This window comes from Molothrus ater, chromosome 7 (genome assembly GCF_012460135.2).
Source record: "Molothrus ater isolate BHLD 08-10-18 breed brown headed cowbird chromosome 7, BPBGC_Mater_1.1, whole genome shotgun sequence".
NCBI lineage: Eukaryota > Metazoa > Chordata > Aves > Passeriformes > Icteridae > Molothrus > Molothrus ater.
In genome coordinates this window covers 24,221,890-24,245,881 of record NC_050484.2, presented here as the reverse complement: position 1 = coordinate 24,245,881, position 23,992 = coordinate 24,221,890, and the positions used below count along the sequence as shown (strand labels likewise).

General features: G+C 44.7%; 1 protein-coding gene across 13 annotated transcripts in view; it reads right to left on the bottom strand.

The window, feature by feature from the left end:
• Positions 1–2,415: 2,415 nt before the first annotated feature.
• The window catches only part of BIN1 (bridging integrator 1), a 90,345-nt gene continuing 68,768 nt past the window's right edge, over positions 2,416–23,992 (bottom strand). For 4 of the 13 annotated variants that reach the window (XM_036386912.2, XM_036386908.2, XM_036386914.2 and 1 more), the window contains 7 exons: positions 21,310–21,438; positions 18,343–18,450; positions 16,750–16,773; positions 12,679–12,771; positions 11,781–11,891; positions 10,890–10,991; positions 2,416–7,905 (listed from right to left, as the gene is read on the bottom strand). In XM_036386912.2, coding sequence (XP_036242805.1) covers positions 7,798–7,905; positions 10,890–10,991; positions 11,781–11,891; positions 12,679–12,771; positions 16,750–16,773; positions 18,343–18,450; positions 21,310–21,438 — 675 coding nt within the window. In that variant the 3' untranslated portion in view covers positions 2,416–7,797. The remainder of the gene's footprint in view (positions 7,906–10,889; positions 10,992–11,780; positions 11,892–12,678; positions 12,772–16,749; positions 16,774–18,342; positions 18,451–21,309; positions 21,439–23,992) is intronic. The other 9 variants (XM_036386916.2, XM_036386913.2, XM_036386918.2 and 6 more) reach the window with 3 other exon arrangements.

The following is a 23,992-nucleotide window of genomic DNA, read 5'->3' as shown; positions in this document are numbered from 1 at the left end:
GGCTGTATCATGTTGCTCAAATGATCAAAACGTGTGCAATTTAATTTCTATACCTTGCACTCCTGCTAGAGCTTTTTTTTCTCCTATTAGATTGCTAAGCAGCTGGGAGAGAGGCAATCATTTGCACTTGGTGGAGCTCAGCCCTCTCCCTGGCAGGGTCACTACTGGAGTGGATTTCTTCCTCATCACTTGGATTTCAAAAAGCAGCCTTGCTTTCATCTCCTCGTTACAGCACAGCTCTGTCATCTCCAGTGCCTGATGCAGCATAGGTGGCACCTGAATTTCTAAATTTTAATTCCTGAGGAAGTGCTGAGACAAGCAGAGTACATGTGAAGAAGTCAGCCTCAGTGAGAGGGAGCACAAGCAGGACATGAGGTAACAGCAGTGCTAGGAAAAGGAAAGCTGATATTAGGTTGGGGCTGTGCCAGAGTTGCCTACCTGACTTTGTTAACTAAGAAGTTCCCTTACAGATCTATTCCCACAGCATCCAAAAAACAATCTCACCCAAAACCTCTCAGCAGCACATCAGAACAGCTCACAGAGTCTGCCCATTGCCCCTGGCAGGGGGCTATGCCATGTCCAGTGGGAAGCAATGCCTGTTCCATTACCTGCACCACAGGGCCAAGGAGAGCAGCCTGGCCATTAACTGCCCGTGATGAGCTAATTAATCATGGGCACTTGCTGAATTCCTGTTCCCACACCATTATTAATGGCTCTGTGGATTGGGCTGCACAGCAGAGGCTCCTCCACATGCTGAAGCAGCAATTCTGCTCTGCAAAGGGCACCAGCTTCATCCAGCCAGCAAACAGGAGAAATTGCTGAGTACTGCCCCAAACTCTCATCTTCTTCTCGCTGTTGTGGACTGACTCCCATCTGCCCACTGGGGCTCAAGCTCCTGTCACAGGGTCTTCCCAGGTGGCATGGGCTCCTACTGAAGGACAGCCCTGGTACCAGCTTGTCCCTTCATGTGGGCATGTCATGAGGTGACTGACACCAGTCACTGCCAGTCTATTGCAGCACAGAATGCCCTGGCTTCCACCTTGCCACTCCCAGATACTCCAGCTTCACCTGGTGCCACATGTGTCTCCTCCATTTTAGAGGCTTCCTTCTCCAGCTGTGTTGCCAGAGGGAAGCCCAGTCTTCCCTCAGTGTGATGAGGTCCACTGAGGTTGGACCAGGGCCCCTTGAGCCTGATCCTGCTCCAGATGTGCTGCCAGAGCTTATGTGGCCACAGCCTGCACGTGGCCAATGACACCAACTGCTGCTTGTTTGGAGCAATAAAACATCACTGGGAATGAATTATGCAGCTGAGCAGAGACTCTGACAACAAATTCTTCACTTCTCCCACTCATCCATCTTCTCCCCTCCCATTTCCTTCACATTTCTCGGTGATGGGAGTGAAACTGTGTGAGGCAGGACAAGCAGAAGGCATGAACAGAGCCTCTGGGTCTTGCTCCTGCCCTGTGAGCTCCCATCTGCAGCAGAGCTGGCCCAGCTCAGCCTCCCAGGAGCCACCACATCAAGGCAGAGCCCGAGTCACCAGCTGCAGTGATAGTGCCAGGGGCACAGCCTTGCTTGTGCCTCTTGCTCTCCCTGTGCCACAAGATGTGACTCAGGTCCATCCCAATGCCATAGAGGTGAGAGCCTAAAAGGCATTTAACCCTCCAGGCTGTCTTGGAAGCAAAGGAATGACACAAGCACAGCCTAGACAGCTCCCCTGCTCTGGCTCTGGGCTTGTGGAGCTTGTGCATCCTAAAGCAGTGGACTCTGGCAGTCCATCCATCAAAGTGTTCACTGGCACCAATTTACAGCTGTGCCAAGCCTGTCTGGAATCAGGCATCTGAGGGAGTGGCCCCAAAACCAGTCAGCTATGAACTGTGAATCCTTCTAATCCTGTCCCTCAATCCCTGTGGCTGATGGGCACAAACACCCCCTTTCTACCTGCAAAGGAAATGTCCAATTTAAAGAGCAGAACCCAAAGCCAGCCTGGGAACTGAGCTCACACAGGTGTGGCAGCTGGCTAGAGGGAGCTGAGAAGTTTGGCCAGGTGGCACAGAGTGCCCCTGCAGTGCCATAGTTCCACCAACAGACCTGCCTTAGACAATGAAGGTCACATCACTTTGGGATCAGTAGCTAATAAAAAGGAAAGATCTCAAATCCTTCCTTACACTAAATTCATTTAGTGCCACAATCAACTGGAACAGAGATGGCCGCTACAAGAGCTTACCCTGCTGTTGTGAGGACCAGCATCACCTTCTCCATCCCATGTGATTGTAAGAACTCCCAATGTTAAAGGTGCCTGGACACCAAACATCTATGAAGCTACTCACCTCTGTGGGAAGAAAAATGTCCTGAATTGTTTCAGCTTCTTAATATAAAGGTAGGGAAAAAATAGAGAGAGAAACTGACACAGGATTTAGGATGACACAAATTATATTTCTGAACATCACCAAGAAACAAGATGGGACAAATTCATCTAGTACTTGTGGAACTGGGTATCACAGCTCTAAATACAATGGGAATTGTTCAGCTTTGATTAAACAAAACAAAAATTAATTAAAAAACCACTCAACCCCCAAACATGTTTCAGGTCATTGTGATTAAACTCAGAGACTGAATTAACAGAAGGAAAAGAGATTGCTAATACACTGCCAAAGTCATTCCCACTTAATTCAGCTAAAGAGAAGCAATAAGCCCAGGGCTGCATCTGGCAAGTTTCAAGTAGGGACCTTCTACATGAAATGCAGACTAGGGTCACGATAGCAGAATAAGCTGCAGGAGGAGGTGAAGGAATTATAGCCATAGGACACATCAAAGTACAAGCTTATACAGACCAGTCTTCACAGCTGTCGTTTCTCCATTTAGTTTCATAAGCAAAATTTCCAAAAGAGCCTTTTATTCTTTGCCCTCACATGTCAACAAGACCCGATGGTTTGTGAGGGCTGGTGCCACAATCCAGCTCTGGGCACCACCCAGGACTCCTTTCCATCATCAGGAGTTGTACAAAAAGGTATGAACCAGAGCATACAAGCAGAGAGGTGTCTGCACCAGTACCAGGTGTGACAGTACCTGTGTGGCAAGGAATAGCTTCCCTTTGGTGGCCCAGAGAAGAAAAGCTGTTGCTTGTTTTCCTGGTATCAGCACTATCAAGCTGCATTGTGTAGGATTTGCTGATGGACATGTTTGTGCATCTTCTGGCTTTGCACTTTTTGGCTGGTGGGGCGTGCCCGATGCTGCCATCATCCTCAAAGAGCATGGGAGAGGCTGGGAGGTGAGAGGAGCTGGAGAATGGGGCCAGTGCTGAAATCAGAGGTGACTGTGTTAGATGCACACAGTCCTCCCTTGTCTCTGGGAGATACACAGGTCTTCCTAGAAAGGGCTGAGAGACACCTTTGCCTCCTTCAGACAAGGACATTCACTGTTTTGGGGCACTGACTGCACAGCATCCAACTACCTGTGGCAGAGCATTGCATCTGTCTGGCACAGAGCAGGAAGCTCAGAACTCAGTGCCACTGGCAGGCAAGAAGCACCTTTTATCAGACTGAACATACACTTCTTGGCTATTCGTATTTTGTTCTCAGCCCTATAGAGTTTCTTCCTGGAATTGAGAGGTGAGGGAGTCAGTGCATCAACCCAAAATGAAAAAGATCATGAGTCATTCCTCCATCCTCCTCCATCTCCTTAGCCTTGGGACTTTTCGCTCCAAGAGGCTACTGCAAAACCTAATTTAGCTGGCATCCCAGTTCCAGGTAGAATTTGGAGCCCTCACTCCTGCTCCAAGTCCCCTTTGACTTGGGGCTGTCTGCCTTGGCCACAGTCTTAGGGTAGTGGGACTGGAAAGGGTTCTGCAACAGTGAACAAAGCTTCAGGGATTGTGGCACAATTCACACAAAGCACTACCAGCTTTTGAGCAGCTAGAAATGAACCTGCACAACCCCATTTACTGCCTCACCTCAACAGCCAAGCAAAACAAAGGTGATAAAAGCAGACAGCTGAGGAATTCCCATGGAAAACAGCACAGCATATGTGGGAGTCTCACCTGGAACATCATACTCTTCTTCACCCTGGGACTTTTCCTTGATTCTATCAAATAGATATATTACTGACACTGCTAAGATAGAAAAAGGGGTAGGCTCAAACTGGAGTATCTTAAATCTGTAACCAAACTGAAGCCAACAGAGCAAGAATGTCTTTTTAAGTCCAGCTACAAAATCAGTCAATGGCACGGGATGAGAGATGCTTTTATTTTTCACCCAGTAGAACAATCAAGTGGAAGATTATTAAATGGGGAAAACAACAGCTTTGATGGGCCAGATACCAAGTAATCCCTGAAATGTGTCCAGTGTATCTGTCAGTGGAGCAGAACTGGGCTTCTTTGGGTTCTCTTCAGTGGATATTTGCAAAAAAATACAGTTTAGAGTTAACTGAAACCAGTCATCAGATTAAGAAAAAAGGCAAAGGCAAAAAGACTATTAACATTAAAACATTTTCTTTCAGCATTTTCAAAACAGAAGGTTTCACATTTTTGCTTCAAAGCAACTTGTTACAGCCCAAGACATAACGTTTGTTAAAATGCAAGCCTAGAAATTAATGTTTCATTTTGGTATGAAAGGATTTGTTTGTTTGTTACAATTTTTCCCTTTTTCATTCCACTGCGAAAATGGAAAAAAAAAATTGTCTCAGGCCACCCTTACATTTTTTCTCCAATTTTTCAGTTCAGCCTGCAAACTGAAAAACCAGAAGGGCACAGCCTACTTGAGAGTTTACTGTCTCTCTTTCTATTTGAATCAGATTTAAACCAAAGAATAGGGGAAGTTCATTTCACCAGGTAATACCAACCAGAATCAAGGTATTTAGGAGATGTAGAAACACTGAAAATGGGAGGAGTCATGGCTGTTTACAAGGGGCTGAATGATCCAGGAGACAGCTCTCCTGGCTCTAAAGAACACTGCCATCTACAAGTTTCCTGCTCTGCCATCCTATTTTCACATAAGGCAATTTATAAACTGTGGGTCTGATCCTGCATTTTCAGAACCTGACTGAGATGTGCTGACACCACTTATCCGCGAGCAATGCAAGATCCAGGTAACCCACCCTAACCTGCTCTAAGCCAGGGGGCTTGGGGGTTTTGGGGTCGGGGGAAGCAAATGGAGAGAGACACAACGCTCTCCCCACCAGCAACACTGGAGCATCACTCACATGACCTGAAAACAGCATCCCTTTTTTGCAAAGTGCTACCACTTCTGCAGGGACAATACAGTACTGGATAGTTGCTCTGCAAGCTCAATAAAATGAAAAGGCCTTACAAGGATCTTTGTTGGGACAGTCATCTGGTTCAAGCACAGCAGAGGACAACAACAGCAAAAAAAAAAAAAAAAACCACAATAAATTAGGTATCAGCACAGCTTTCTAAATGGTCTAGAACAGTTACTACAAGACAAAAATCACAGCTCTGGTAACTTAGAATCTTGTCCTTTTTTTAAAAAAAACAAAGCTATTATCCACAGGTTTTGCATAAAAATAAACATTTTAAGCTGACAGCATTATGTTAATTGGATCAACCCGCTTTTTTATATATATATATTTCTATATATATTTAAATGTATATTTTTATATGAATAATCTTTAAAGGAGTAATGGGAGTCACAAATGCATAAAAATAGATATTTTGAAAAACAAAAAAGAGTAATAATAAAGATAACCCTGATGAAAAAGGAAAAAAAAGTCAAACAGGGAAGTATTCTAAAGCAACAGCTCACCATACCATAATTTGTGGAGTCCAGTCCTTCTGTATTGTGAGCAGTTACTCCTAAATACTATTGGGGTTTCTAACAGTGATGCAAAATAAATTTTTGCACATTTTTTTCTTTTAAAAAGGAGAAGGGATTTGGGTATATAGGACAGATTTAATGCCTGTTACATTGCTGTAAATAACCAGCATGGATCATCTCCCAAGCTGAAAGCAGGAGGAACTCCAAACAATGCTTGCATCTATAAGAATATATTTTCTAATCAAAATCAGATCTGTTCCTCCAAACTAAGTTGTTTGGTTTTTTTTAAAACACAATTTTTGCCCTACAATGTTTTTCTGTTGTTCTACAAATAATCCAAACAGACTGGAAAAGGTGAGATTTTCAGTACTCTGTCAGCATTTGGTGCAGCTTTGACAAAAGCCAACTCCTGTCAGTTTGGAAGATTATTTCAGAGTGATCCTGAGCGTGGCATAACCTCACTGTTAAAAATCCCTTCAGGGCAAAACAATCATGGGGGAGGAGGGGAAGCTGTAAAAAATTAAAATAGCCTGACTTGCTTGCCAGCTGCATCAGTATTCAAGTAAAGTTTATAAAGTACCTTTGTGGGACTTTAGAGTCTTGGAGAGCCAGACCGGCTTATATTAACAAGTGTAATATGCACTTAGAATATGCCTTGTCATCTGCTTGTCTAAACTAAAAAAAAAACAAAATTCAAAAACAAACAGAAACAAAGGAAAGGTAAAGGAAAGGACTCAGCATCAGTATTAGACTGCAGAGTGTCTTCTTGACACTGACACTTTGAAATTCTTGCCTTCCTTTCTAATGCATTACAATAGCATGAAGTCACACAGCCATTTTAAACAAGCATTTCAAGAGTTCTGTTTTCATAGAGGTTAACTCGATCATCAGCACAGCACTGGAGAAAGCTGATCTAATGATATTTCACTTACAGAACTCTTCAAAGGAAAATAAGAAATACAATTCCACAAAAAACAACGCCAATGAAAAGCACAGAAAGTAACTTGTTTTTTATCAGTGTTTTTGCTTTGATATTCTTACAGAAAAAAAAAAATCCCTTATCTCTGTCTTAAAAAGCAAATTTTCTAACCAGTAGATTTTAGAGCTATTTTCCATCTACATGAATCTAAGCTTTTCTGAAACCACCAATAGGTTTGGGTTTTTTTGGGGGGGTAAGGGATGGGGATGTGTGTACTAGAGGATTCCCTCTCCTAAATTTCAGACATCCAAATGGCATCTGTTTGTTTTGTCTTGTTTCTCCTCTTGAATTTGTCCATTCCCCTTAGGTTTTCAAAGGCCAACACCACTGTGAGAATTTAGGTGTCCGCATTTGAAAGAACTTTGGACTGAGCGCAGCTTCACACATTTCACCTTCTTCATGCCCTTTCCATGTAGTTTCTTCTCTCTTTACATGTATAAAATCACAGTTTATGTAACATTGTTTTAAAGGAAGAAAATAAAACACACACACACACATACATTGTAGTGGTGAACACTATACACTAAATTTTTTTTTCAACAGCATAACAGAAAGTTTGGCCTACTGTAGGTTGAAGATGTAGGGAAGGCTGAATTTTTATGGTTGCCATGCAAGCCACCTTCAAGACAAAACAGATTAACCCACCCAAGAGCAAATGCTGCTCCTACTTTCAAGCCATTCAACAAATACTGCCTTTCCAGGAATCAGACTGACATCTGACAATTCAGTCAATGCAGTACTTGGAGAACCTCACTGAGTTGCTTCTGCATCAGTCCTTTGAATCCAAATGCTGTTTAAACCAAAGGGGAAGAGGGTATCTGAATTGCCTTATTATTATTAATATGTATATATTTCAATAACACTTTGAATTTCAATTAACTTCTGAAACCTTGCCCTTTGAGAAGAACACACCCTTTAAGTTGACTTTTTTTTCAAGCTTCTATTCCTTCATAATTCTCTCTTCATTTCCTCTTGTTGTTCTTTTTCAGTTATCTACCAGGAAACTTGCTTTCTTCCAGCAGAAACGCAGCTGGTGGGCTTGGACTTTCACTGCACCCGTTCTGTGAAATTCTCAGGGAAAACCCCTCGGCATTGGTCAAGTTCCTTATGCTGGATCCAGTCAGACTCCTTCACACCCATCAGCCATCCTTCATCCTGGAGGGGAAGACAGAGATCAGATGCTAAGGGACAGATGTGAGCAGGGATTTTTCTTACACAGTGCAGGCCAAGGAGGTGTCAAGACATTACCAAAGCCATGCTCTTATTTGGCTTGGAGACAATCCAGGAGGAGTAGGGGGAGAAGGAAAAAATACTTTTGTTTCCTTTTAAACAGAGAAAAGGCTACATCCCACCAGAGTTCATACCAAAGCTCCCATCTGACCCAGACTGTGCAGACACAGTAAAAAATAAGCGAGTGTAACAGAAATATGTCATAATTTACACCCACTGAAACAGGAGAAATTCTGCCAAAAGAGACTCCAGAGCTACAGGATGGGAATCACCTATCTCACTCATCACAATGCAAATATGAGGGGTCTAGCATTCTCCATAGCCATAAAAGAGACAGAGACCTCCAGCATGTAATTCACCCTGTTCATCTCAGGCACAAGTGTTTGGAAAGGATAAATCAGCTCCAGGAGGTGTTCATCCCTGCTCCAGTCAGGGCACCCAGATGATTGGCATTTTAGAGGTGGTTCAGGCAAAATCAGTCTTATTTGCTATGCTGAAATCCTGATCTATGGGAACTTGGAGCTGAGGAACCCAATCCATCTTCCCAAAACTCAGCAGTCTGTTTGGTTTGATGCAAGGTGAGGTTAGCAAAACTCCCAAATTCTGGCTACATGTGGTTTAGGTGTCTCAATAAGGTCTTCCCTAGCCACCAATCTGTACATCTATAAACACAGATGAATTTTCACTCAGGCAAAGGAACCCTGCTTGGTAGAACCTGGTCACGAGCAGAAACAGACTTCCCACCCTCTGCCTGCAGGCTGTCCTGGCATTAAGATTTCTGCTCCATACTAGGCACATGAGGGAGATATTCAAGATATTCAGCGTGGGAGGACTGCACTAAGCTTGCAGCTCAGGTGTATAACCTCTCTATTCTCTGCTTGCCTTGGAGCTGCCACAGTGGAAGCTCCCCTTCCATGCACATCCCCCACTCATTTGCAGGGGGCAGCCCATGGGTTTAGAGTGCAGCATGAGGCATGGGAGCTGCACAGCCCCCAGAGCCTGCAGGCTCACTCAGCCCTGACTGCTGCCTTTAGACTGGAACATCCAGGAGATGTCATGGGAACGACACGAGATGGGAGCCCTTCTGCAGCAGCCAGCTGCAGGGGCTGTGGAAGGACTGACATGCCATAAATCAGGAAGACAAATAACGAGGCAGAAGACACTGGGCCCAAGTGTGTAGAAGGCAGCTCCCAGCACATCAGGCACAAAAGCTCATCCATTTGCACACAGTGCTGTGCCATAGAGCACGCATGCATCACTCCCACCACATCCTGCTACGAAGGGTCTCCTTGGCTGTACACAAGGATACACAAGGGGCCTTAATTTTAAACCACATCACTTGAAGTGCCAGCTTAGAAGTGTTGCTGCCCTCAACCCTTTCTTCTATCGAGAGAGATGAATCCAGGCCTGGGCATACCCACAAACTGAGACCTAAGCTGCAAGGCAGGGATGGGAATCACTCCAGTATCCTAAGCTCCCTCCACTCACGTGCACAGTTCATGCACATGTTAACAGCCAGCAATTCCTGGCTGGGTACGGTTGAGGTTAGGGAAATGAGTTGTAGCAGAGGATACACTGTAGAAGGGTTAGAGGGCTTCAGTGCAGCTACAGAGTCATGTTAGCAACACTCAGAGCTCACCCTCTGCAGCTTGGAGAGTCTCGAGTTCATGGCTGTTGCACCCACATCCAGCTAAAGTGCAAACACAGGGCGTTGAAAAACTCTGATCCAAAAACGCCATCTGCTCCACAAACGCCATCTCCTACCACAGAAACTGGGGGAGCTGACACTCATTTCCCATCCAGAAAGCTTTCTGAGAAAGAAATGTTCACAAATGCTTGTGCAGGGCAGTCCCACCCAGTGGGGAGTCATGTCTCCAGAAGGAATCAGTGCCTGTTCCCCAAAAACCTCTCCTCCTCTAGCTGTGTGGGAACTCTTGGCAATTTATGGCTCCATTTCACAAACACCAGCATGATCTGCCTCCATCATTCACAAAGCCAACAGCTGGGCCACAAAGAGGATCCACATTTTCTGAGTTCGTGAACTACACCATCTTCCCTTTACCCCTAGTGGGATCCAGATCTTATCTGAACTTGGCCAAACCCAAAGAGCTGATGACTGCTCAATCGATCTGGAGAATTCTCTTTTTTTTCCAAACAGAAACCTAGAGATGTGAGCATTAATTTTATAAACTCCACACCTCTCTCAGTCAAAGTAGTAAAACTGCTGTAGATTGTCAGCTGGGTGCCCTCAAACACAAAAAGTGAGGAGGACTTACTCAAGGCTTCTAGCTCAAATTAAAGAAAAACATGACCAAGTAAATTCAGGTTGAAGATGAGCAGCAAGACTTGTTCTCAGGAGCTGAGACCTGCTCTAGCCTTTGATTCTGCTGCCATCTCCTGACCAAACACAGTCATTTGGAAACAGCCACTGCTGTGCTGAAGTGCAAACATCATCAGCTGCTTTCTCAGAGCTCCAACATTTCTCAAAAGAGAAGACAACATCATAAGTATGAGTCACTTCTCTCAATGCCACAGACTGTGCTGTAGTGGTCATACGGAATATGGATCAAGTTTAGGGGCAGTGAGGAGGCAAAGTATGGGCTCAGCTGTGCTCCCTGATCAAGTGAGCCACTGTATCGGCTCAAATGTTTTCATAGGGACAAGAACCCATGGCTACTCGACATGCTTTATGCAGAATAATGTCTCCACTTTCCAGGAACAAGCAGAGTCTCCCCTCTGTTGCAAGAAGCCAATCTCAAGCTCAAGGACAACCAGCTTTCTTGCCAGCTCCCAGCCACAAACTAACGGCTCAGGACTCAGCCAGCCAACTGTTAGTGAAGAAAGAAGCAGCTCAGGAAGCCCCCTCGGCTCCACCTGGCCCATGCTCACACCCTGCCTCCCCCACTCACCTGCTCCTCAGGGTTCTCAAATGGAATCACCAGCACCACGTCCCCGGCCTTCAGCTGCAGCTCGTCAGTGTCGGTGGCCGTGTAATCGTGCATGGCCTGGACCTGCAGGGACAGGAGAGCAGCACTTTGAGCACTGCAGCCTAAAATGCCACCTGAAACCACACTAAACATTATGAGCCTCCTGTCATTCTTCAGGGCTTTGCCATTCTTTTGCTTTCAGCAGAACTCACAGAAAAAAAAAATGGGAATTACAAAAGCAGGGAAATGTTCCTATAGTAAGATGCTGTCAGTTCTCACTTTCAGGGCATGATACAGCTGTGCTTTCTTGCTACCACACTCCCTTATGCACATTAAATATGTGGCTTATCTTCACCCAAAATCACTCCTTCCTCCACTCCTTTGCTGCAAGTGATCTTTGGCATATTCAGAACGCCCACCCAACTACCCTGTCTAGTCCTATACTTTTCTCTCTTAATTCGGACTTTTTGACTTCCCTGAACACAGAGTCCTCTGTTCCTGCTGGTGTTCCTAACTCTTCTCAATTTGTCAACTTGCACCAAAGCTTAACTTTTCCTGTCAGGAGCACATTTTATCCACTATCCAGAGTCTGTGACTGACACCACCACACCACCAAAACAGAGACCACTCCAGCAGAGAGAACAGATTTTGCTGCAGGACCTTTAGATGATGATCTTTTTACATAATCCTTTGAAACATCTGGAACTGCATGAAGCTGCACTGCTGGAGAGGAAGGTTTATCTCTTCTTCAACTTCTGTTCTGCCTTTCAATGTGGTCTAGCCCATGGCCATGCTGAATGAAAGCAGTTAATGCCTTACAGGGGAGGAAAAAACCCTCACCAGGAACTCAATGCTGCACAGCCACACACTCACCTTGAACAGAAATCCTGGGGGCATGTCAGCTCTCTCAGATGAAGCACCTCCTTCCACAGTGCCATTGACAGTTGCAGGGAAAGTTTCCACAACAACAGCAGGCAAAGAGCTCTGATAGGCAGTGGCAGCCCAGGAAGGGAAAAAAAGGACATTGAGAAAAGAGAATCCAAAACTGAAGCTCCAAGTCCACCATGGAGGATCCAGACCCCAACCATCCCATCCCCATGGCTTCAGTGGGTTTTCCAAGCACACCAGTCAGCAGCAAGAACACCCCAAGGGACAGCAGAGGCAGCAGTGGGAAGGCAGGATTGGTGACTGCTGTCTTTCTCTGCCTAAGGCTGCAGAAAGGCAGGAATGAGTTGTAGGTTTCCTGAGACCATAATGCCCAGCATTTCCCAGTTGCTGTGGTCACAATGCAATCTCATAGAACCCTCCTGGAAAGACAACTCAAATGTGACATCCTGTAGGAACAAAGCTGCCATGAGACAGGTCCCACCCCTGTCCCCTAAAAGGGCAGTAGTGTCACCAAAAAGAGAGGAAGCCTGGATATTCAGGAGACACAGCCAGAGCCCAGAGGACAGAGTAGGTAAAGTAAATGGCAAGCAAGAGGGAATCCAGCTGACAACACAGCTTAGGACAGCATGGGCTGTGGGCTGACTTCATAACATGGGTGAAGGGACAATTCCTTTACTGAATTTTCCAGCAGAACTTCTCCCTAAGCATTACACAGATAAAATGCAACTAAGTCTGGTCCCTGAATAAGAGCATTGTAACTCCTCTGGTGGCAAGGAGGTGTTTTTCCAAGCAGCCACACAGCTCTTTTCCCAGTCCAGCCTCCCACGTGTGCTGTGTAACAAAGGGATGGAGGAAAGGGATTGCTGTCCCTTGAGGTGTTTACCGATCCTGAGTCAGCTTCAGTTTTAGATGCTTCAGCTCCAGCTGCTGCTTCTGATCCAGCTGCTTCAGCTCCTGCACGGGCTGCTTCTGCAGGCTGCAATACAAAAGTCATCCCAATGGGAAGTTACTCTCATTCCAGTTACACAAGTGTGCAGAAAAGTGCAGCCCAGCCTGTCCAAGTGCTCTGTGCCACTGCCTGAGCCATCTGCTGACTAACAGGTGAGACACTGCAGGGTCTGGCTGCATTTCTGTCTTCTCCTTTCTCTGCAACTCATGGAAATCACAACTAAGTCAGAAACCCTCAACTCCAGCCATGCAATAATTCAGAGGAAATCAATGAAACACCAAAAATTCTGTCTGCCTCCTTTCTCTTCACGATCCAAACTGCAGACCTACTTAACACACACACAGTATCTATTATTAGATCTAGATTGCTCACTTGTAAGAGAATACAAGCTCTCCTGCATGCCAAAGAACAAGGATCTCTCCATACTCTACTTCCAAGGATAACAATCACAGAATATTTAAGTACTCACCTACTCCCAGAAACAAAGGAGCATGGTAAGAATGTGGCCAGATATGAAATTTAGTCCAGACCCAGCATCAACATGACATTAGCACTGAATCAAACAGACACTGAGCTAACTTTCACTCCCTTCAATTTTGGACAGGCCCAAAGAGTTGTGAATTTGGATTCTTTTGTGAATATTCTATTACTAAGAATTTTCTATGAATATTCCAGATAGAGTGCGTAACACATTTGTGTTGATGGAAAGTTTCTACTGCACAAAAGCTGCCACCACCAAGGAAATTCAGTATCATCCACAAATCACTGCCTGACAAAAAAAGCCTGGGGACAGGGGTTTCTGTGCACAACAAAAGACCAACCAAACACCTATGACAGACTTCCAGCAGTTCAAGTTTTTATTCTCCTTTATCTTGAGTCAGATCAACTTTTTTTTAACGCAAAATCAAAGATATTCATTTGCCCCTCCCAGAAATTGCAACAATGCAGGAAGTACATTGGATCTGGTAGCACCAAGACTGCAAATCAGCCCCTTGGGAGACTGGCCAGGCAGCATTTGGGAAGACTCCCAAGATTTGCCATTTTTAATATATGGGAATACCCAGCTTTGGCATGCCTACATGCCTACATTTGACAAAAATGTGTTGTCCTGCTTCAGCTGGGATAGTTGATTTTCTTCTAATAGCTGGTACAGGGCAGTGTTCTGGATTTAGGATGAGAATAATGTTGCCAACACTGATGATGTAGTTGCTGTTGAGCAGTGCTTACAACAAGTCAAGGACTTTTCAGGTCCTCATGCTGCCCTGCCAGCAAGGAGGCTGGGGGACACAAGGACATGGGAGGGGTCACAGCCAGGACAGCTGACTCCAACTGACCACAGGGATATCCCAAATGCCATCATGCTCAGTATAAACTAGGGGAAAAGCTGATCAGGCACCACTGCTCAGGAGTGAGCTGAGCATCAGTCAGCTGGTGTTGAGCAACTGTTTTTCATTCGGCTCACTTGGGGTTTTGGGGTTTCATTTATCTCTATTATTTTTCTTTTCATTACAATTATTATTATGTTGTTTGAATTAAGATGGTCTCATCTCAATCCACAAGTTTTATTACTTTTATCCTTCCAACTTTGTCCTCCATCCCACCAATGGGAGGGAAATGAGTGAGTGGTTGTGTGGTGCTTCACTGCCAGTTGGAGTTAAATCAAGATACATGCACCCCTGCATACAATCGTATTCAAAACAAGGCATTGTCCAGATTCCTTAACTTTGTAGTTCTCATAGTCCCAACCTTACAAAACCTCAGAGTAAAGCAATCACCATGGTAAACCTTAAATGTACCAGCTGGCTACTAGGCATGCACTAGCACAACATTCCAAGCAGCATTCTAGTAACAGCAGCAATAACAAAGAAATAAATCCTCGATTTAATAAAAATCCATTACTTTACCTTCAGCTGCTCCAGTGGTGTCATCTAACACATGCTTTCCTCCCCTATCACATCCTTCCTCATGTCTCCCAATCACCATGTCCACAGGCCTATACTGCCAGAAGATATTATAGAGGGCAGAGCTGTTCCCATCCTACAGAGGATTCCCTCAGCAGCTTTGGTAGAGCCAAGGTAAATATATGCATATGAAATGCTACAAAGGATCCTTCTGTTTAATTGGATTCACTCCCAGGTTTTCATTTGAGTTCAGTGAAACTGGAACTGGGACAAATGCCAGGCCAGCTCTATCTGATCAAGCATGAGTTTTATATGAACAAGTGAAAAGGACCTCAAGGTGAGGGTTCGGGGTTTTTTTCTTAAAGCAGCTAATTTGCCAAAATAGTATGGAATAATCAGAGAAACTGGATCTAAATTAGTCCCCTGAATTTCAACAAAGGACATTTTCATGTCAACTATTAATTTTTCTATTTTATATACCTGTGGGGCATCCTGAGGCCTATAAAAGCATTTACAGTCATGGAAAGATAGTACAGGGAGAAGAAGAACTGCTCACTGCTGTTACCAGGTTTAAAAGCTTTGCTTATTCCAACAGCAGCATCATGCTCACCAAATGCACATTTCCCAGTCTGCAGAACTAAGCCAGCTCTGCTGCACTCAAGTTTCTATACAATTGTTAACTTCATGGCCTATGAGACTAAGGAACCCCAAAAAAGTCTCTTCTCATCAACAGCTAAGAACATTTATAACAAAAACACTTCAGAATACTTGAAGAGGGAGATTCCCCCACCTTAGGAAGCTCTGTTCTTTGTGTATGGTATGCCAAGGTGAGAATTGGTACAGTGAAAACACCTTGAACAGTAGAATTTCCTGGTTGATTCTCTTTTGGGTAAAATCATTTTGCAGGATGAAAGAAGTGGTCAAAAAAATTCTAAAGCCAAGACTGTAAGCACAGCTCAATCAGATACAGTCATACCTTGCCCCTGCCCATTCACCTGAAAGGAATGAGATTTTTCCTAGCTAAACCAGTCTCTTCTTTCTATGACAGATTGACAATGCACATACAGGGGAAGGACAGATGTTAAACACTGACGGCTGATACAACACACAGGGGAAACCTTCTTCCCTGGGGAAACCTTTTTCCTTGACATCACCCAAGCTCATGGGAAGGAGAGTAATGGCCACAGTGAGCCCTTAGGCCAGGGCTAAGTGGTGTCTTTCCAAGTATACTTATTCTAGAGGGTGATCTGGCCCTTGGGAACGGAAGGTTGGCAGGACTCAATTCCTCTGCATGAGCCAAGGCCATGAGCTCGCTCAGTGAATACAGCCAGTTCCAGCAGCAGGCCTGAGAACCCAGATCAAGCATTTTCTGTCCACATGGCTGGCTGCCAGTCCAGGGGGACTCAAAAGTAGTTGTGCTTGAAATCTCTCTCAAGGGGCTAATCTGCAGCAACCTGAGACCTGCCCAGGCCACATACGAGGGCATAAACAAGGGTCAGGTTTTTGTTCAGATGCAGGGCATGTGTAGGGTCTCCCTGTCAGCAAGCTCCAAAGCTGAGGCAGATGCCAGGCAAGTCTTGGGCCTGCAGTTAACTTCCAGTGGAGACACAGGGTGAGCAAACTCACGTGAGCTTTTCTGAAAATGATGGTCAATGAACAGCAAACACCACAGACAATTCCAGATGAGTACATATCTAATGGTACAGGCAGTAATGATGATATATTTATGAGAGCTGAGATATTTATGCATTGCACACAAGACCAAAGCACACAGAGAGTTCAGGAAATGTGTTGTGGAGAGTGAGGATGATGCCACAGGTGTTAAGTTTGAGGTGAAGGTCACAGCATTATGCCAAGGGAAGGATGAGTGGGTTAGCAGGGAAAGGCAATGGGCATGTGCACTGGTACAATGGCAGGTCTCAGAGTGCCAGACTGACTTGCAAACACGTGGTTGGCCCTGGGGCTTCATACAAGGTGCATAAGTGGGTCCAGCAGCACATAGCACAACTTTGGCCTGGGGTGTGCAGGAAGGGAAGCAGTGAAGGAAAGGAAACAGGCATGTGAACAGACATGATGAGAGACAAAAGCCGTATGAATTTCTTACCTCCCATAAATCCCAAGGTAAAGACTAAGCATGTCAAAGAGCAACAAAAATAAAACATGTTTATACATGATTATTTCAGCGAGTACAAACATTACAGACACTGATCAGACTGAAGCAGACATACACATTCAACAGAACTTATCTCTGCATGTTTTGAAAATATCTGTTGGTACATGAATTTATACATCTCTGGGAATAGAAGATCTTTAAGGTCCCTTCCAATCCCTTAACATTCTATGATTCTGAGGTGTCTTTGGATGAGTAGTAAAATACCTTAACCACTCTGCCATACTGCCCACCCAACAGGAAATAAATCTGACTGTTTTGATACCTAGGTGGTTTTCACTATTTTTTGGTTACCAGTAGAAGTTATTTATTTTTTACTCTCTTTTAATGACTTCTGAAGCTACTAATAATTAGGTTAGAATACTAAATATGCTGTTGCTGAGCACTTTTGAAAAACCCACTTAGCATAAGATTTGTTGCTTGCTGAAAGGATAACAATTCTATTTTAAGTCAAATTTATACTCATATCCTATGTCAGTAAAACAAATCATCTGAGTTCTAACTGATGATTCAGGAAAAAAAAAGTAATTTTTTTTTTTAAAAAGGCTTATCCTGATATGCAGCTTGTCCTGAAGGCAAGTAGACACAAAATGCCCATGTACCCACATAAAGTTCCAAAAAAGGATAGCTTTGCCATATTGGTGTGTATCCAATTATGATAACTAGTATTTTACAGATACAGTATTTTAATTTAGGGGAATCAAATGCCTAATGTTTGATTGCTCTGACAAAAGTCTTATTCCTACAAAAATCTGTGCCATACAGACCTACTTAACATGATGATACTGGAGATGTGCTATAAACCCAATTATGTTAATTGCAAATTTTAGTGGCATCCACAGGCAAAAAATAACCACTTCACATATATAAAATGGAAAATCTCAGTGACGACAACAACCATATTCAGGATGCACTGCAAAACCTCCAGTCATGTAGACATAACATGAGGCACAGTTCACCTGCCTCTTACAGAGGACAGGACCAGGTACAGACCAGAAGAGAATTAGACATCTTCCTTTTTGATACCACACTGTGACAGGCAGGAAGCTGCTTCTCAACTATGAATGCAGGCTGTGTCATACACAGAAAAAGAAGGGCTTCACATCACTTGAATATCCATTTACAGCCTTATTCACCTTAAGTAACTGCAGATTATCAAAGTGTCTGTTAATTAAAAATCCATTTGAGAGCAATTTATAGCAGGAGCACAGAGCTCAGGCTGAATTCCCATCCAGAGTAACAACTTTAATACATACAGCATACAGAGGATGCTGCTCTAGGGAGGGATGTACATTAAGTGGATCATCAGAGCAAAGCCCAAGCACCCCACAAACACCTAGTGCGTGCCTGTGGCCAGGCCAGCAGCCACCTGATTCTTCCTGGACTTTCACACCCAGCAGAGAAGACCAAGGTCCCCATCCTGGGCACCCACACCCAAGCCCAGCCACCCATAGCTCAGGTCCATGCTATTGTTCAGGTGGGTGCAAGTCAGTCACGAAGGAAGAAGGAACGGCAAGATGAACCAACCTGGGAGGCAGGTGTGGGGGTCTTCCCCACAGTGGCATCTGGTTTAATGGGATCAAAATCCAGATCCAACAGGCTGGCTCCCTCCTGGAAGGGCCCAGGGGCATCAAACTTGGCAGCAATGAGGGAGAGAAGTAGTATGAGCATTAGACACGCACGTGTGCACGGTGGAGGGAGGGCGTGTGATATCCCGGAGCTGAGGCTGCAAGCGCAGAAGAAATGGTGGCAGCGCAAACACTGGATGTGAGTCCTGAGTGCCTGGTGCTCACAATCCCAGGCAGCTCTCATGGGAGCCCTGCAAACCAAATCTGAGCCTTTTACACAGCACTCATTCATCTTCCCACCTGGCCAAATGAGCTGACATGGTGTGAGCACCTGATCTGCTGTGGTCAAAGGGATCACGGCCACTGATGAGTGAGAAGGGCTGCTCCTCTATCTATATCTACTCCCCATAGCTCATCCAGCTGCCTTTACTCACAGACCAACTTCTCCAGCTACATATAAAAGAGCTACCATCCATACAACCCATCTCAAGAACAAAAATCCAGGCAGAATACCACTGAAACTACTGGAAGGGAAGTCTGAGAGGCCTCAGAGCTGAGTCCCAAAGCTGTTAACTTTCTCATGCCTTCTGAGTCAGAAACACAAAATATAGCAGCTCACCCTAGCTAAGGGATTTGAATCCCCCCACAACTAAAAAATGCTGTTTCCAATAGTTTTCATTTCTAGGCATCCCATAAACTTACACATGTAAGTCTTCTAAAAAGCATACATTTGAGAAGCTTTGCTACTTTATTCAAAGTCATCAGAATAACTCCCTTTGAGTGAATAATGCTCTACCCTAGAGACAACGATCCCACATTTGCTGATTACCATTAATAAGAAGTCCACAAAGGACAACTACAAAGGACACAAATTATTAGCATTTAAGAGTGGACTATCACTTTGGTGGTATAGATTTAATCTAACCACAAGATACTGCTTTCCACTCAGCTTCAGAGGAAGCTGCTGTCTCTGGGAAGTCAGGAAGATTCGCCCTGTTTCCTACAGCCTCCCAGCTCACTGGCCCAACTGCTTCAGCTACCTTTTCAATAACACAAAATTTGGCACGTTGGTCTCCACAGTTATATGAAAATCCCACGATGGAAAAGCTTCTGGAAAGTAGCAAGTGACACCCTTTAAGTTAAGTCCTCTGAATACCACCGACATCACCGTCATTTTTGCCTCTTCTAATTTTCTCTTACCCCAATTTTCTTCTAGATTTTTCTCTGCCTTATGAATATGCCTTTTTTGAGATCCACAAGGATAAGGAACCAAGCTCTCTCATCTCACAATAATGAGCCCTGACCAGCATGCAAAAACCAACTATCATTCTAGTAATTCTAGTTTGTTCTTCCAGCACATCCAAGCCACCCATCAGAGAGGTTACAACCCCAACCTTTAGCTTTGTTTAGTAGTGAAACCTCAAAGGCTGCAGTCATGGAATAGTCTTACCTGTCATTCAAGACTTGAATGCAAGGGCTAACACTCCTTGCCTTTACCCAAATCTCCCACAAGACAGCTCATTGGAACTAAGACATCTGACAGGAACAGCCCTGGGCATCACACAGAGTGCCAGGGGCTGCTGGGCCCTTGAAGTGAAGATTGCTCTGGAAACCAGAGTCCTCCCTCAGAACTCCCATCTGGTCAAAAGTCACAGCAGATCCCATCCTGGCTCAGAGCACTGATCAGGTGCAGAAGAATATGACTAAGGGCTGGCATTCACATGGAAATACATGATAGAGAGCATGGGGCAGACAGAGCTGTCCATTACAATACAGGAGAAGGAAGCACAGATGATGATAAAGAGTTGCTCAGCTGCCTGCAGTCCCCGCCTTCCAGCAGTGATGTCAAATCATCTCTCCAACTCTGCAAGTTTTATCTATTGCCATGCCAAATCTAACACGGATCTCCTTCCCTCCCCACTTCATCTCTGCCCCTCAGCAGCTGGGTGGAAGGTGGCAAACCAGAGGCAATGGAGCAGCGTGACGCAAGGAGAAATGAGGGAATGAGTCACAGATGAGCACTGATAGAGACAGGATTTGTACTTTAACAAGCATTTAAGGAATATATATATACACATGTGTATATACAAATGTGTATATATATATTTAAGTAAAGTAGATGCAGGTATCTCATGATACAGCCAGAAATCTGGTCAGGCTCCTATATACATAAGGACTGCCATTCTCCTAGATCCAACAGAGAACTTCCCACCTGAGCAGCTTCTCCGGTAGTGACATAAATCAAAGGACAAGTGAAGAGGAAAACATATAATTTGTAAACTTTTTTCCTTTCTCAGGGCTTCAGAAGGTGCCACTTGACAATACTGACAGACTGTGTCAGCAGACTTAACTAGAGGCACAGTCCTGCCCATCTAACTGCATAAACTACTCTTTGCAAAGAGAACTTTGGCAATTCCTTTTGGCCTTCCCTGTGCAGACCTGGGCTTTAAACCCAAAGCCATTGGTGAAGGCACAGAGGGCACAAAACTGTCTTCTCCAAGAACTGGCAGAGATGCCAAGGTCAGCAGTTAGGGATGTACACGAGCAGAAAAAACACATTTCATCCACACTCAGGATCAGTGGCTTTGGAGAAAGCATAGCCCACCACAGGATATGAAGAGAGTCATAATCCATGTGCACTGCTGCTGAACAAATGCAGCATTATGGTACCTTGACCAGGTGCATTTCTCCTCTCTCTGTTTCTTCTATGAATGAAAGCTCTCAAAGGCCAACCTGTCACTGCCTTTCAGGTACTCTCCCCTTTAAGTCAGCTCCTAAGTAATCCTTTGCCTTCTGAGGTCCAATGCTGAGCTTGCTTTCCTCCTTCACCTGACCAGGTTTCATGGCTTGACACCTCCAAAGAGAAGAATGGTCTGAAGGAAGAGTTGAGAGGCAGAGAAAAATTAGGCCGGGCATAGCAGCTAACCTGCGAAGGGGTTGTCACACTTATCTCAGGGACAAAATTGTCATCAAACAGACTGATGATGTTCTCCTGCTTGATCTCCTTGGAGGGGGTGACTTTTGGAGGCGGAGGCACCGGAGGCCCTTTCCTCAACTGCATGCAAGTGAGCACATGGCCACAGCACAGACGGCGACACCCAAAAAAACCAAAGACAGGAACCAGGTTAGTCACAAAAACTGAAGGTGAGGGAAATCACAACCACTGGCACAGAGCAGGGTCCAATCAACTCCATCTGAAGAGAGAGGGAAGGGGTGAAGGGCTGAACTGAAACAAAACAAAAGATCAATAACCACACGCCTCCAGAGAAGGTTTGGCATCATTAGTTACACTTCAGCCACGGGCAAGTTTCCCTCTGCAGAGGAGAAGCGTAACACAATTAATATGCATTGACAGGACATGCATACATAATTTAAGCATGTGCAACCTTCAAAAGAACCACTGGGAAGGGAGCAGATCAATTACTGAGAACATGATCCAACAGAACAGGCCAGCACTGCCTCCCTTTGCCATACTTACCATACCTAAGGGAATGAGAGAAGAGACTCCGTTTGTCCTACAATGGGCAGGTGGCATTGACAGGACAGACTGATCTGCCCAGTTCTGGCTCCCTGGTGCACTGGTTTTCAGTGTGCTGTAAGAAAGGTCTGCAGGAGCTTTTGATGGCATCTCAGCTTTAGGCAAGAACAACTCAAACTCCTGAGAAGCCGTGACTGCCATGAGCCCAACTCTGCTCTCAGTTTCACCAGTGAGCCTTGACAGTAATGAAGTCACATCTCCCAAATGGAGATCCCAGTGAATACATAAAACCACCTCACTTTGTAACTCTAACCTATTCTTTTACCCCTCATCATGCTAATGATTCAGCCTGACACTGCATCCACAACCCCATGGAAGTTGTGGTCGTCCCTGCCTAGATCAGCCCATCCATGTACTTTTCATATTTTGCTGTGCACAAGGCTTAATTATCATTTCTAGATCAAATCAGACTTTGAGGAGCTGCTGCTGTGTTGGAATAAATCAGCCATACAAGTTTCCAGCACTACAGCAATGTTCAGCAATGACAATGCCTCCCATTTACAATGAAGTTTTCCAGCTACTTGATCTTCTTACTACATCCAAGGCAGCAAGACCCAGAGACCTAACAATGTGCACCTAGTGTATCAGTGTCAAGCCCAGATCTGAAACACAGAAATCCATTACTCCTAGGCCTGTGTTTCCACTCCTCCAGCACATAACTAAGTTTTACACAGCCTTTATTCAGATTTCTAAGGACATGCCCAGTTTTCTACTGGATTAACCTACTTTAGAGAGAGTGATTGTGTATGAAAACACACTTTTTTCCCCCTGAATAGCTAGCTAGGGGAAATAATGGAAGCGAGTGTGTTCACTTCCAACTTTTTGTTTGCACAAGGCGGTGTATCTGTATTCTCTGAGAACAACTCCTGACTGAAAACCCCCTGCCTGCCAGTTGCAAGATGGGACCAGGAGTTTCGGGGAAATGCTGTTCTCAGAACAGATCCACCCTCTTCAGAAATGGAAGGCTCCAATTACTAACTCTCAAGTCAAAAATATCACAACTCTTCTACTATTCATTCCTTTGATATGGATAGTCAGTCTCCTTCATTCCAATGCAGTAGTGTTTTGGAAATCACCACTTCCACACTATTCCAGCATTACTTCCAACAGCAGTCTAAAACCACATTTCAAAGACAAGATGATTGCATATTGATGATGGGCTATACCCATAAATTCATCATGAACTAACAACAATTTTGTTGCCTAGAATAGAACAAATCCTCTAAAATCCTTCTGCTGACTTGAATCTCACAGAGCTTTATTTTTGCAAATTCTGCACAATTGCACTGATTTCAAAAGTCTCATTACAGAGTTTCAGTGGTGTAACTGAGAGCAGAAGTCTGACCTTTTAAGTTTCACAGATCCCCTGAAGTCCTGTGCCATCATCAAATTATTCTGTGGAGAGCTGAGAGCATTCACTTCTTCCAAAAGACAGAAATAAACTGTTTTCAAAAATTAAATGACAGTAAAAGAGTTTGAGATTGTTTTGGGTTGTACAGGGAACAGTTCAAAATTTATTTAGCATTTATTTGATCACTCCTGATCTTGTCTTTCTCTCCACAGCCTTTGCTCACACTCTGCATTGGTATTTCAGATACAAAGAGGCCAGGGAATTGTTCTTGCTTGTTGCTTTGTGCTCCATCCTCCCAAAGAGGGTGAGGCCCCTCAGCCTCCCCTGGAGGACCACTGCACAACTCACTTACCCATAGGTCAAAAGTAAGAACACCTGTGAAGATTTCAGTGTTAAAGTCAGGCATTGTTGAGAGAGCAGACACTTGTGTTCCCAGCTGCCTGGCAAGCTGACACACACTTGGTTTCTAGATTATATCCACACAGACACCAGTCGGCTCTGAGTGTGAAACTCCTGCCTTTGCCTTCCCTGCCTCTGGAACCAGCTCCATCTCTTAGCAGCTGCTGTGAATACGGAGTGGAGCTCTTCTCTTCACGATGCCTGGGGGATGAATTAAACGCAGAATGGGAAAGAGCTGCCAGGCGGTGGCAGCATTGGCTGCAAATGTCATTTCAGTCCTGCCTGTGGCCCATCCCAGCCAGGGCTGTGCTGGAACATCTC